Source organism: Myodes glareolus, chromosome 26 (assembly GCF_982192425.1).
Source record: "Myodes glareolus chromosome 26, mMyoGla1.1, whole genome shotgun sequence".
NCBI lineage: Eukaryota > Metazoa > Chordata > Mammalia > Rodentia > Cricetidae > Myodes > Myodes glareolus.
In genome coordinates this window covers 34,653,520-34,669,329 of record NC_142051.1, presented here as the reverse complement: position 1 = coordinate 34,669,329, position 15,810 = coordinate 34,653,520, and the positions used below count along the sequence as shown (strand labels likewise).

Genomic DNA, 15,810 nt, shown 5'->3' with positions numbered 1-15,810 from the left:
CTCCATCCCTGTGAAAGATAAACAAACTGTCTCGCTGTCCTCTTTAATGTAGTCCCTCCTCCTCCCCTTGACACGTAACTTACGCCGGGCTTGAGTTCCCTCTGTAGACAAGGATGACAATGAGCTTCTGCCCCTCCTGCCTCCACTTCCTCCTGAGATCGTGGCTTTCCCCACCACACTGAGTTCATGAGGTGCTGGGCTGGAACTCAGGGCTTTGAGCATGCTGGACAAGGACCCTACCCACTGAGCTACACCCACAGCCCCTATGAGAGCCTTTTGTGTCTTTCTTAGAAAGCACCCTGTCTGCCTCTAATCCATTCATGCCAAGGCTAACCACATTCTGGCTTAGTTAGCCCATGCAGGTTCTGCCACCTCTGAAGGAGAGGCAAACCACCCTGTATACGTGCCTCACAGGTTTGCTGAGAGGCCCCGACAAGAACACACAAGTGAACAAGCCCTGAGAAGAAGCATTTGAGAAATCCTGCATGACCAACTTTTGTTTATTTGCTTTGAGACAGGGTCTTGCTAATGCTGAAACGGATCTGGAACACTGTGTAGTCATAGCCCAGGCTGGGCCTTGAGGTGTCGGTCGTTTAAGAGCTGGGGTCACAGACGTGTATACCTGTCTGGTTAACACTGCTCTCAACGAAAGGCCAGGCAATCCATGACCTTCCTCAGGAGCGCAACACCTTCAGCCGTTCAGGCTTTGAGGGAAACACCGAGCCCCCTCTGTCTCAGACCCAATTCCCTTTAAAAAAAAAAAAATGGACAGAGATTTCTTATGCAATCAGTTAGGATGAGGGCTTCAGTTCTCTTCCTGCCTTCTGCAGGGAGCTTTGGTGTCTCGGGCTTAATCCATTCATTCTGCCTGAGCTACTGATCCTCACGACTTCCCAGTCACTATCAAACTCATTCCACACCCACAATTTTACACCCTCAATCTATGCAGCAGAAAATGGGGGCGGGGAGTATACTTTCTCATGAAAGAGGCACGTTCTATAACACAATTCAGTTTTTATTATCATCATCATTATGAAGGGCTAAATCCACAGTCCAGTTTCCAGGCAACGTAAGAGCAGATGCTTTGTATGTAGGACACCTGCGTGCAATGCGGTAACATGGGCTTTTTTGGTTTTGTTTTGTTTTTCTTCTGGACCTCTGTTAAAAGGCAACCGCGCAGTTCAAAACTGCGGTGACAACAATGCAATCTTCAGGCAATTAAGGCCATTGGATTATTGAGCCGGCAGACTCCAGGTGTTCTCCTTCCACCTAAGGCTCGCTGAAAAGAAAAAAAAAAAAAATTACCTAGAGCGAAGCCAGCTGCTGAGTGAAAGTCCGATTCAGCCTGTGTGACTTGGGGGCCCACGCCCCAGCAAGTGGCAGGGGCAGGGCTCACTCCAGCATGTGCTGGAGCAGCGAGGGGTCGGCCTCCACGGCCTGGAGGCCCTTGTGCAAACTTAGGAAGGTGGCCTGTTTCCCGTAGCGCTGGCGCCAGCGGACAAACGCCTCCACCACCTGCGACTGCACGTTGTGGGGGTGGTTGGCCTTGCAGCGGTAGATGTCGGTCTGGGACAGTCCCAGAGACAGCACCACGGGCTCCCACTCCGGTCCTAGCTTCTGGGCCAGCTGGTTGATCTGTCGGTCTGACGGGGAGCTGTTGAGGATGTGTGAAGGGATTCCCGCCGTCCAGTCACCTGAGGAGGAAGGGACAGGGAGGTGAATGAGACGTGCAAACCCCTCAGACGGGGAAGACTCGGGAACGGAGGGGATGGGGCAGATAGGCAGCTACTCTTGGTCTTCCTGGACTGTTTGGTGCAGTGGACTGAAAGTGTTGTTTAGCATCCCTGAAAGAGTTTGCTGCAGAAGATCCGTGAAAAGCTGCAGAGCAGAGAAATCCACGGATGGCCACTTATTTCCGCTTCCTTGTGTATACACACAAACACGGATCATGCCCATGAACACGCTATTTTGTTCACAAGGTTTTTTTGAGTCCCATCTCTTGTCAGAAGCCACACCAGGAGCTCTGGCTGAAGGCCACACTTCCCCGGGTACCAGCCTGAGGGCCAGGGGGTGATGCTCCAAGTTGCAAGTGCTGCTCCCCCTGCAGGAGGGGCTCCAACTGGGGGTGGAGGGTCAAGGCCAAAGCAGCAGCTCCTCTCTCCCCTACACCAGGAGAAAGTGTCCCCTCTCCACCCCCACCCCCCACTATAAAAACAAGCCATAGAGACAAGAATTGATGGGAGAGAGCAGAGGCCATTTGAGAGGTCTCACCATCCCAGTCATAGAGAGGGCTCGGAGAGCCTGATCTTACACTTCCTAAACAGGATTCCAATCCTGTAGACCAAAGTCTCTATCCCACCAGAGGCCCAGTTCCTTTAAGAGAGGCTTCCTGACTCAGTGTTAGCAGCAAACACCTCACAGCTCTTTAAGAGGCTGGGCAGGACAGAAACTTCCCTCTACATGATCCTGTCTGAGTCTGCCATCTAAGAAGTGTGACAGTAAGTGACGCTGATGTCCACAGCACAACCATAGCAGGGGTGTCTAACCTGGTGGGACTCACAGAGTAAAGCTAAAGCTAACCCCTGAGCCAGAGAAAGCTGGGCGAAGTGGGGGGCCCTGTGCTCCCAAGGGCAATGCCTGTGCAAAGGTGGAAGACATGGAGGAGTGGACGGCGGCCGAGGGGAGAGTCTGAGAGGGGCTCCGAGCATCCAAGATGACGGCACTGGCTGCATGGTGTGGGATGTCTGACTCTAACCTGCAACCGATGTGGGATGCCATGGCAACTATATGACACTTGTGTACTTGTGTGTACACACAAGCGTCATCATATCTTAGTGTACTTCACAGCCACCAGTCCCGGCTTCGTTTCCCAGTTCAACAGAAAGGCCAGAGATCCCACTGGGAGAGCAGTGGGTCCCACAGCCCTTGTCTCTGACTCCTGGACAGTCACCTGTCAGAACTCTCAGACTGAGTTACAAAAGCCCTTCCGGTATTTGCTGGTTCTACAATTAGACATGGAATAACGAAGATACTACTGCTGTTCGATGATAAATCAACAGCCACGATTTTATAGATTTTTATAAAATATGAGCTCATTAAAAAAGTCAAAACCCACGAGAAGCACGAAGAAGAAATCAGGACACCACTGTTCCACCTGGACCCCTCCTTACGTACGGCACCAGGAGGGTGGCTAGATCGCAGTGACAGTCAATGGGGTGGCGGAAGAGCTTTCCTCTACCAACTGCCTTTGAAGATAGCAGGAAAAAGAAGAAGCAGAAGCAGACCTAAATGTCCTTGCAACCTGCAGTTAAATTCTTAACAAAACAAGACCGAGGAAAAAGACTAAAAACACTTGGTTTTTATTGAAACCCTCTCACTGCAACGGCTACAACTCACACTGTGCCTCCCTCCCATTCCCTCCTGCCCCTTCCTCTCCTGCTCCCCTACACTGCTTGGTTTTGTTTCTTTTGTCATTTGTGTCACTGCCTACTTTTCTCGCAGTTTCTGAACTGATGATCGACATCCCATGCCCCACCCTTTGGGAAGGCAACAGGACAAAGCCTCCCTGCTCAGCCGCACTCTTGGCTATTGTATTGTGATTGGCTTTTAGCTGCGACTCTTCTGTTCCCGTGTCTGTCATTTTGATTTGTGACAGCTGGTCAGCTTCATCACAAGGTGACTTCATCCAGGAGATGTTCAGAGTTACTATGGCCTTGGAGGTCTTTGAGGTCAAGACTGCCTATTGCCTCATTAGAACAATGTCTTCATCTTTAGAGAAGCAATCATATTTATTTCATGTTATTTAACATTCTACTTTTGAATTATAAACATGCCTTGATGGTTTATAAATAATTTTATTTCCCTTGCATATTTACAAGTTTACAAACTTCGCCCCTACTTGGTGGTTGGGAATGTTGCTTCGGAGAATTCTGATGCCAACTTGGTTATTCAACATTTTGTGTAGAATAGTCAACCTTCAAAAGAAATGAAGTACTGACAACCTGGGGCTAATCTTGAGGGCACTGTGCTAAGCAAACACAGCCTCTCTGCAGACACAACAAGCACTGTGTGGTTCAAGTGCAGGAAGAACCTAAGGTGGTCAGTCATGTAACCACAGAGGCAGAAAGGAGAATGGCAGTTGGGGACAGGAGGGAGAGATGGGGTTGGTTTTTAATGGGTAAGGAGTCTGAGATATTTTTTGCTTCTGACTGCTTTTCCCTTCAGTCGACTGCATGTTGGGGAGAGACCATCAGTGTCTATACTACTCTCTGGGCCAACTCAGACTCTGCTGAAGAATGTCTGGTCTAGTCTGTAAGGCCCTATATGAGAATTCATCTCTGTTTACTTGGGTAAAATGGCCTGCTTTATACAGACCTTAAATCTTATATGTAGCTTTTAAATACCCCTTTCCCCCCACCCCAGACAGGGTTTCTCCACATAGCCCTGGCTGTCCTGGATCTTATTCTGTAGACCAGGTTGGCCTCGAACTCAGAGATTCACCTGCTTCTGCCTCTCAAGTGCTGGGATTAAAGGCGTGCATCACCACCACTGGGCTTTCAAATCTAATTTTCGGGGAAGCTAAACTCACCTGTTTCCAAAGGAGCAATATACACATGCAGACCCCACCTACCACAATGAAGCCAAGGATGTGGCAACCCCTGTAATGTTATGATTAAATATCAGGAAATGGTATTTCATGTTTTTCTTCTTTTTGTATTTTCTCATGAGAGGGCCTCATGTAGCCCAGGCAGGCCTCAAAAAAAAAGTGTGGAGCCAAAAATAACCTTGAACTCCTTAGTCCCTTGCCTCTGCCTCCCCAGAGCCGGGATTATAGGCATGAACTATCACACTCAGTCCATACGGCTCTCTCTTGCCCCTGGTTAGGGGCTAAAAATGGCAGGGGCGGGCGTAGACGTGGAAGACATGATCTCTGTGGGTCAAGACCATAAGTGGCAGCCACCTCATAGGAAGTGATGGGTGGCTCTACACCAACAGATGTCACAAGGAGGCTTGCAGCTTGGAGTCCGGGATAGCTGCTCCCAGGTACGAGTGAGAGGAGAGGAGACAGCAGAGGAAGGAGGGACACTCTTTGTGTCCACTCATGGAGGGGCGAGAGGCTGAGAGAATAAGGAAGAGGGCGGTATGGGGAGGGGTTTCTCTCCAGAAGAGTCTGGGGGTCCTTCATCACCATGGAGAATCTCATCATCCCAGGGCAGACGAGCTTGTGTGGTGTAGTGGGCCTGTTCTTAGCAATTAGGAAGACACAGGATGAGGATGGTGGGGCTTCTGAGGTGCTGGGGAAGGCCTGATGCGGAACACCTGGGTGCACTTGTGGACAGACCCGGGCCTCTGGCCTTGGTCTTTGGGTCTCACTGGTGAGGTTTGGCTGTGTGTGCGCCTCCCACACTCCTCCTGACTCTTCTTCCTTACAGTGGCTTTGTATTTTCAATCGACCTTATCTGTTTTGTTTCCATTTTATCATTCTGTATCTGCTTTAGAAATGTACTTACCTTTGGAATTTTTTAGTTAACAATTTAAACGGATCTACGTTAATTCTTGGAATCTGGGGTTTAAAATGTCATTTATAATTTCTCCACCATATCAAAGTAGATGTGATGGCCAACATACAAAACATTGGTATGAGTGTGACCCAAGTCCACCCTGCACCCAATACAAGGGCCGCAAAGGCTGATATTGGCACCTAGAATGTACAAGGTACTCCCAGAAGCCACCAGGAGAGGGAGGAGCTTAAGTCAGAAAGGTGATTCAAGTTCAGGGATCCATAAAGGCAAGCAGAGGAAATGGTACTAACTCACAGAATTCAAAGGAACAAGAGTGAAAACAACGACAATAGATCATTTTGTGTGGAAAAACCTAGACAATACCAGGTTTGTCTAGATAGCAAGCTGGCAGTGCAGAGGGAAATAGATGTACTTTGGAATATTGGTTTCAGCTCAGAGTATCAAGACGAGTTCTAAAGCCCAGTCACAAGGTGATATGTAAAGCTGTCTGTATGCTGTTTCATTATTTGTGCCAGTATCAACACACGTTATAACTCAGCCATCCCATTTAGAAGATGCACATGTAATATTATCTATAAAATGTGTATATGCCCATCCCATATATATTCTCAAGCGTATTCACCAGGGTGATGCACATATTTATAAATCACATAGGCAATATGGTTGGATGTTGGAGTTGGAAGCAACCTAACAGCTCATGATGGGGAAGATTAAGAGGAAGGGTATAGAGGCACCAGCAAGGATGGGTGAACATGGTATAGCACCGAAAAAGGATCCAGAATGAGACAAATTAAAAATAATGTCCAAATGCCACTGACAAAACCGCACAAATAAATAGAAGAATATGCATCAAACAAAGTAGTTATCTATGGGGAAGAGAGGGATGCGAATAGAAGTGAGGAGAAATGAAGGCCAAAAAGCTTCTCAAATCAGCGAATAAAATACAGTATAACACAAAGAAGTAGATGAGTGTGGAGAACAGGACAGGCTTGGGTAGAACAGGAAGAGAGGAAGGAAGACGGGGGAGAAAGAGGAAGGAGAAGAAAGGGAGGAAGGGAGAAGGGCAGACGAGGAAGACTCACACCACCAAGCAGTCATCTTGTGTCTCTCCTGGCAAGGACTACGTGGGATGTTATCTGTCGTGGGTGGGCTGGGTTGGGGATGTTTCAGCTAGCAAGCCGCCACCTCTAAGGATCTGTGTGAACTCCAGTCCTTGAAAACAAAGACTGCGGAAACATCTTTTGGCTGAGGAACTGACTTCTGGGAGAGGAAAAGCAAACCAATTAGAAACCTTCATTCTGACAGACAGTCACAAAGAACACCTTGCATTCCCGGAGAGGCAGATCAAACTGGCTATTTGATCTTCCTGAAGCCAATTTCCAGACTGATGTTGTGACAGTCTACTCCAAAGATGAAGGTCACGCTGCAAAACACAAACGCACCCTATTTACTGTGATGGGAAACTTGATGTGACTGTCAAGTCTGGGAAGGCCAACAACGAGACAGCCAGCAACAACTGAGTTCTCACTGAATGAGCTGGGCAGGAGGTGGGGTGGACACCCTCTTGGTCTGGGGTTAGCAGGTCTGCACAGTCCTGAAAGTTACCTGCCACCAGGTAACCAGGCAGCGTGGCTAAGTCACTTAGCGCTTTCCAGACTGTTCATTTATAAAAGATAAAACCAGAGGGTGCCCAAGGCGTCATTAGGTGTAATGTGGTACTATCTCTCAGAAGCGACTCAATTATTTTTCACAGACCTTTGATTTGGGGTTCTCATTAAATCAACCACTAACCATTTATCTCTCTGTCCCTTTGCATGTCTGTTAAAGCAGCAGCAGGCCTGCAAGCTTTTGAGAATGAATTTCAGTTAATTATTTTTGTTTTGTCAAGACACCATGCCTTCTGAAGAGAAAAAGAAAAGTGAAAAGAATATGTGGTACAATAGATTTTTTTCCCCCAAAAACTACACAAAACATTTCAGAGGTTCTTGTGAAGCCGCTTCTTCCACAGCCTCGCAGGGACCTGCCAGACACAGCTCTGGCTGTGTGTTGTTTATCCTTCCCTGAACTCAACTCTCAGGCACAGCTTTGCAGTAGCTGTCCCCTCTCTGTGGGACACATCTTTGGTCAAGTGCAAGTCTCAGCAAGCCATTCTACCTGCCCAGCTGTCAAATTCAATCCCCACTTACTCTGATTCCCTTGTCCATCTACGACCTTCAGCCTCTCATCCCCTACCTATGTGTTACTGCCGCTCCCCTTCCCGAGCCCTGCTTACTGTCCCTGACAACACGGTCAACGCCTCACCACCAGGGAGCTCTGCCCATTGCCTACTGATACACCCAGGTACCCAGAGCAAGGCTTGGCAGGCAGCAGTCCTTCCCTTGATGATTCAGGATAAGTGAGAAAATACAAAGGATGATCTACCTCAATTACAACCTTCCTTTAACTCCGCTCTCTACGGTACAGCTACAGTGCTACTGAGTACCACAAACAACAAAAAAAGAAGCGAAAAGAAAAAGAAAGGGGGGGGTCTGTTGAATACTCCAGAAGGGGAGAGAAGTGAACAGCAACACCAGATCTACCACAGAAACAACTAGAAAAATACAAAGCCCACCCAGAAAGTTCTTTACCCCCTCTTGGTTTTATAAGGAGAAATAAACAGCATTTATTACTTTGAAAAAAGTTTACTTAAAATTCAGAATTCTTTTCTCAATTTCCTCTTGTTCTGGGTGTGCTGGCTAGTTTTATGTCAACTCGACACAAGCTAAAGTCATCTGGAACGAGGGAGTCTCAATTGAGAAAATGCCTCCATAAGGTTGGGCTGTAGGCAAACCTATAGAGCATTTTTTACTTAGTGATTGGTGGCCGAGGGCCCAACCCATTGTGGTGGGACCTGGATTCTACAAGGAAACCAATGGTAAGCCATGATGAGCAAGCAAGCCAGCAAGCAGTACTGCTCCATGGCCTCTGCATCAGCTCCTTCCTCCAGGTTCCTACCCTGTTTGAATTCCTCTCCCGACTTCCTCAATGATGAACAGGGCAGGGATATGGAAGTGTAAGCCAAATAAACCCTTCCCTCCCCAACTTGCTTTTGGTCATGGTGATTCACTGCAGCAATAGTAACCCAAGCTAAGGCACTTGGTAAGTTTGGGAAAGTTAAATGTGATTTTTAAACTTTAAAAATAGCATCTCTTGTAGTCTATAACTACATCTCCCACAGTCTGTAACTACATCCCCCATAGTCTGTAACTAGCTTCTGTAGTCTGTCACTACATCTCCTGTGGTCTGTAACTACATCTCCCGCAGTCTGTAACTACAGCTCCTGGGTGTTCTTCTATTGGAAGCACCCCCCTTTCTCTTTATCCATCCATCCATCCATCCACCCATAGTTCCATGCTTACACAGATATTCCCTTGATGATGATGATACTTCTTTGTGAGGTTTTTTTTCCCTTTTCCTTTTAGATGTGGCTTGGATTCCACCAAAGCACATGCAGAATTTTTATGATAAAGTCACGAGAAACCGAACGAATGAGAAATAGCGCTGGTCTTTTAGTTTCCTGTCTTGAGACCACTGGATTTTCACATCACTCTAAAAAAGGAAGTGGAGAAACTTGCCCTGACTGCTACTGCTGCTTGAAGTGGCATCCGGGAAGGACTGATTTCTGGGGCAGCTGCAATGAATTCGAGAATTGCAGGCCTCAAGTCTCACGTGACGTGTGACTGGCCTGAAAAGGTGCAGGCCATGCTGTCGCCCGGGAGAGCCAAGCAAACTGGAGCAAACCACTTGGCTGTGGAATTCTGTGGTTCTTGATAAGCCTGTACTTTTCTAGACTTTGCAGTGTCTCAATGGTGTGAGCAAAATGGCGTCAGTGATATTTTTATCACTCGTGGGTACATAGCTCGTTTCATGTAAAATGCAAGGACTCCATACATTAATCATGCAAATTCTCACAGAGGCTCACTATTACAGCTAGGCACGTGTGAGGCACTGACGACAGACCATCAGGCGGATCGAGCCAGTGATGAAAATTGCTTGGGGACCGTCTTAAGCCTCCTGGCTTGAACACCACTGTTTAGCCAAACTCGTGTATCACGGCGAAGTTGAAATAAGAGAACTGAAGCCACTTGCTTACTCCAGCCGTAAGTTCAGCCACGGAGCCATGTGCTGTTGCCTGTCCTAACAGGCACCCATGCCTATGACAGCTGCAGAAAGCAGCCCAGGTCACAATTCTGGTGCACATTCTGCAGGATTTCAGAAAGAATGCATGCGCAACGGTGACTATTGTTAATTCCTTTAATAGTCGTGAAAACAGGAATTTCTTCCAGCCTCTCTCCCTCCCTCTCTCTCGTATATATGAGAGGAGAACACATACATATATATATGTTTTAATGTTTTTGAGACAAGGTTTCTCTGTGTAGCCCTGGCTGTCTTAGAACTTGCTCTGGAGATCAAGCTGGCTCGATCTAAGAGATCTGCCTGTCTCTGCCTCCCAAGTGCTGGGATTAAGGTGTGTACCATCACCACCACCCGCCCTTTTCCTATACTTTTAACCAAGAATTTACCTCGAAAGATAAGGATGTATTATAGGCATGTGTATATATGTGAGAAGAGTTTAACAGAAAAAGAAACCACCTTCGCAATATGTTGCCCTGCTTTATTTTAATTGTGTTTTAGTAACTGAGAAATTAATTTTGTATCCTAGTAATTGATGGCAGGCAGAAGTTTGCCTAGCCCTGCTCTAGTGTATATTCAGGGGGCTGGGGGAGAGAGTAGGGTCCGAAGCTCATCCATCATTAGCTACCGCCATCATTAGCAGATTTGGGAGAGAGGGGGAGGTGCCACCAAGACGCTTTGCCAAACCTGAGACCCCCTGCACCCCTACTGGAGCAGGAGTCCTAGGGGTCCAGGAGAGGAATGGCTTTCTACCCAAATGCTTTCTGGCATATGGTGAGTTCTCAATAAGTAATTGTTGAAATGGGTGTTTAGTCCTTCTGCAACTTGAGATGCCATGTTTTGTCAATACTTAATGGGAGACCTGCCCGTTCCTAACCAGAAGTGGAGGAGAATGGATTGGGGCGTGGGAACAGTCGGGGGTGTTGGAGAGAGACCAGGAGGAGAGGAATGGGAAACTGTGGCCAGGATGTAAAATAAATAAATAAATAAATAAATTTATTAAACAAACAAAAAAAAAAAAGGAAGAAACCCTTTAAGGAACTGTAAGAGCTGGCCCTGCAAGCATATAAAAGAGCCCATCCATCAGAGGCTGCCAGGAGTCAATGGACTAAATCCAGCCACATATGAGTTCTGTTTGGCCTATGCAGTACAGTTACAGAGAATCTGATAGGAAACTCATAAAATCCAGTATTTGTGGCTTTGCTTGTCCGCTCCCTGATGTCATCTGCACGCTGGTCGCCTCCCTTCCCCCTGCATGTGAAAGCTCAGCTTCTAGGACTGCCTCACACCCAGGGCCCCCCAGCCAGTTGGCCTGAATGTGTGTGTGTGTGTGTGTGTGTGTGTGTGTGTGTGTGTACAGGAATTGCCTTTAGGAAGCCATTGGGGAAATCCCATAAGGCATCAGTGCCAGCGTTTGCCTGGCTTAGCCAAGTGGAGAGAACCTCATGTAATCCCACTGGGTTCTGGGCTCAGTGGTACAATGCTTACGTAGCACGGTTAGAGTAGCCTCTGATATAAAAATGTGTTTCCTTACCATGGACACACCTTCCTGAAAACCTAACCGCTCCCAATCAAAACTTCCTCTTGTCTTAAAGACAGAAGCTGAACAAGCTGATTTTAAAATATACAAGGAAATGTGAAGAATCAAATAGTCAAAAGTAATTTTGTAAAAGAACAAAGTTGGACAAGTTACCTACTTTCAAGTCTTTATGCTGAAGCTATCGATATCATGTTATAAAGCTATAGATATTATTAGTAGACGTTATGAAAAGGTAGACAAGAAATGGAATGAACTGAAGCCCAGAAACAGATCCACAAAGAAGCCCAGATGCTGTGGCAAAGGGATGGTAGTCTCAACAAATGATGCTGAGATAACTGGCTGTGCAGTCACACACATACACACACACGCATACACACGCATGCGCGCGCACACATGAGAATGCCAACTCACTCTTATGATGTGTACAACTCAAATGGAAACCTAAAATCACAACTTCTAAGAGTAAATCTAGACAAAAGATTTTAGTAAAATAAAATCAGCTTGGACAGTGTGGTGGTTTGGGTGAGGACGGATCTCATAGTCTCACACTTTTGAATGCTTGGCCTTAGCTGGTGGAAATGTTTGGGAAGGATTAGGAGGTGTGGCCTTGTTGGAGGAGGTGTGTCACTGGGCATGGGTTTTGAGATTTCAAAAGCCCCTGCCATTCCTCCATTCCCAGTTAAAGCTCTCTCTCCCTCTCCCCTTCTACCCCTCCTTCTTCCCTCTGCCACCCCACCTCTCATTCATGCTTATGGACCAGGATGGCAGTGGGCAGACAGGCATGATGCTGGGGCAATAACCAAGAGCTACATTCTGGTCCACAGAAACCATGTCAAAGCACTACCCATAAAAGAAATTGATCAACCAAACACCAGTCTAAGTTCCAATTCTGTGCTTTGAAAGACAAGACACAGCAGAAGCTGGAGACACAGTTCAGCTACAGAGCGCTTGCCAGCACACAGGGTCGATCCCAAGCACCAGAGAAACGAAACGGCAGCACAAGGCAAGCCATAGACGGGGAGAAAATATTTGCAAATCATTTCCTTCTATATACACATCTTACAAACAACATACGTGCAACATGTACGAGCAATATCCAGGGCTTAATAGAAAACAACCCCACTTGTATGTTTTGTCAACTTTATTATTTTTCAATTGAGACAGAATTACATCGTTTTCTCCCTGCCTTGCATTGGACAACCAGTAAGAGGGCTCATCCCGGGGAAAGGCTAATTCTTCTCCCAGCAGGCATTAGCTGCTCATGGTTCTCTGTCTAGGGCTGGGATCCTGTGATCATTTTCCCTCTCCCATATAAGCACATCTATGGATCTTGCCATTGTTCTAGTCTTGTTTGTGCAGCTATTCCTGGGAGAGACTGCTTTACAGTGGATTTCCTGGTATTCTGACTCTTACAATCTTTCTACCCCCTCTTCCTTGACATTCCCTGAGCACAGATGCAGGAGCTATGCCATAGATGTATGGGTTGAGTCTGAGCCCCCCATGACCTGTTGATCCCTATATTGTGTCCATTTGTGGTTTTCTGGGATGGTCTCCATTTGTTGTAGAGAGAGGCTTCTGGGAGGAGGGGTGATACCTACGTTTACCTGTGGGTGTAAGGATAAGATTTAGAATGCCGTAAGGAATCACGCCGGTCTAGCAAAGTGGCGGTAGTAGATCCCCCTCTAAGAGCCATGACCTAATAGCCCTGAAAATTTGGATATGTTGATTCCCCTCCTGCTGAGTGGGCCTTAAGTCCAACTAGGCAACTGCAGGCTGCCCTGACACGTGAGTGCAACTATAGCGAGCGCCTCTATGTGTATCTCACCATGCTGGTCATTGGAATGGTCCAATGGTGTTGGAGTTGGGGAGGACTGCTCAATTATTCCCCTTCCTTGGCAGCTTGCAAAATATTTTCTGGAACCATGAAAGACCGACTGAAAGGAAGTGGCCTTCAGGTCAGATCCAGCTTGAGTCACATATCCTAGGTATATGGTATAAAACACACCATTTTGAAAGTGGACAAAAGTTTAGACCAGAGACTTCAGTGATGAAGATACAGGGTAAGAAAGAGATATACAAAATGGCGCTGTGAATCAGTCACTAGGGAAGGTCGAATACCACTCAACTCAGATGAACACGGCTGCCAGCAAAGAAGGGAAGATATTGCAAGACGCTGCTCTCATGAGGGTCCAATATGGTCACAGCCACAGAGGTGGAGTCATGTCTGCTGGGAGTAGGGGGTGGGAAAGGGAATGACTTTGTCAGGTACAGTCTCACCTACATGAGATGAATGGGTCCCTCACATCTGTCACACAGCTCTGTGTCTAGTTAATGATTACATATCGCGTTGTCTCATGTTGTGGTCACAGTCCAATGGGGAAAAAGGTTGAAATTGAGGAGAACTCTATACAATGTTGGCAGGGTCACGGAGCAACTGAACTCTCTCACCCGCTGCCAGGGGATCATCACATGGGAAGGTTACTCTGAAAACGGCCTGACAGGTTTTTAGCAAGTTAAATATAGAGCAAGCCTTTGTTCTTCCAACTGTACTTTTAGGCATTTGCGACAGAGAAAGGTGACCTCTATCCACACAGGGACATGCACACGGGTGTTCTCAGCAGCTTCATTGATAACAGCTGCAGAATGATTTACAAGGCTCTCAACGTGTGAATGAGGAAACAGCGTATGGGATATCTGTGCAGTGGGCTATGGCCGTCTAACAAAACGAGGACATACTACACATGCGTCAACCTGAATGAGTCTAAAAATAATTACGCTGAGTGAAAGCCAGAAAAGAGGAAGAAGGTGGGGGGTGGGGACTGTAGGACTCCATATATGTGAACCTAGAAAATAAAACTCATGAATAACAACAGAAAGCCAATCCACGCTTTACCAGGCCTAGGGAATTACAAAGGACCATGAGAAAAGTTTTCAAGTGTATATATACACACACATGCACTCACGCATGCATATATATATATACATACATACATACATACATACATACATACATATATACATATCATACACAGTGTATACATATATACACTGTGGAGATGGCGTATACATGTGTCAAAAACTTGTCAATCCCGTTGTTTTTAGGGGCAGGGTCTCACACAGCCTCGGCTGGCTGCAGACCTGTTTGGTAGCCGAGGTTGGCCCTGGACTCTGGCTCCTTCTGTGCTGGATTCTAGGTACGCACCACCCTATCCTGCATAGCTTATTGAACCTTACAGTTCATTTCATGCCGATTGTACTTCAAAGAAGTTGACTTGCTCCCTCTAGAGCACCCAAATGTGTCACTTCCATCTTGGCCCCAACCCCGCATCACTGTGTTCGAGCCTCCTCCCCAGACTCTCCCACGGCGTCGCATCCTGGCCCCATCACCATCGTCACCCATGCGTGTGATTCCCATCTGGTTATCTTTGTAGATTGTGCTCGCATAACTTCCACTGCCCTTCTGTTTCCGACTGGAAGAAATGCGAGTTAGCCCCGGCTTAACCTCCGTCTTGCCTGCCAGCCATACCTGACAGCTTGGGGTGGGGGAGCTCAGAGGTCTGGGGAGCTCAGAGGTCTGGGGAGCCTCTGGCCCAATTCTCTGGCTGACAGAAGGAGCCGCCACTCTGGGAACATGCTCTCCAGTGAAGCCGCTGTTGGTACTCACAAGCAGGGGTGGGGGTGGGGCTGTGGGCCATGCCTTTCAGTCCTATCCCTTTCACCCATGGGGATCTCTCAGAATCAAGCACTACAGGACCTTCTTTTTTGCATAGTTCTAAAACATTCCACTTGAAAGGTATCTTTCAAAGCAGCAGAAACGTACCCAGAGGCTTTTGGAGGCAGCGGGTACGGCTTTGAAAAATGTCAAAAGTATTAAAGATTTAGAAGAACCGTAAATCACAGTGAACCCTGATTCTGGACATCTCTCAGAGGAACATTTCCAGAGGCTGCAGTGCTTTCAAATAATATCATGTGCTCTGGCTTCAGCCTTGGCCACTTTCCCCTAAGAACAACAAAAAGAATCATGCCAGCTATTAAAAGGCGGTCTTGTTACATAATGTAGTTAATCGCACATACCCTTCCCCGTGGGACTTAACCCAAGTTTCACAGTGGTCTACTTTATTTAGTATTGATAGTTTTATTCCTTTCTTATTAAAGAGATCTTTCCACAAAATTGACTGTTGCCTCAGCCTTGGCTCAAGAAAAAAGACCGTCTGAATTGGCGATGTGAGTGACAGATGGGCCCCTGGTACGGAGAATGTGGCCAACATTCCTCACGGAGGCAGGTGTCCACACGTTGGTAAGTTCTTCCGATTCTGCTGAAGACACTGTTGCCGTCCTCAGACATCTTGCAGGCAGAAAACAGAACCAGAGCTCTGTAACTACTCGCCAGGTTCTGGGGTTGCTTCTGTCGTATTTGCTCATTTCCAACAGCCCGTGCTTTCATGAACGGAACAACCAGAACCATGTAGGAGGCGGAAGAAGAAAGCGGAGGGAACATGGCACTGACGTGCCTCCCCCTCTGGGGTTGGGGTCCCTGGTGTCCTGGCATTGAAGGGTCTGTCCTGTACTGCAGCT

At 47.2% G+C, this 15,810-nt stretch overlaps 1 protein-coding gene across 2 annotated transcripts in view; it reads right to left on the bottom strand.

Moving 5' to 3' along the window:
- Positions 1 to 994: 994 nt before the first annotated feature.
- Positions 995 to 15,810, bottom strand: part of Cradd (CARD and death domain containing adaptor protein) — a 157,493-nt gene continuing 142,677 nt past the window's right edge. For both annotated transcript variants that reach the window (XM_085683228.2, XM_048418347.3), the window contains exon 3: positions 995 to 1,694. In XM_085683228.2, the coding sequence (XP_085539354.1) occupies positions 1,393 to 1,694 (302 nt within the window). In that variant the 3' untranslated portion in view covers positions 995 to 1,392. The remainder of the gene's footprint in view (positions 1,695 to 15,810) is intronic.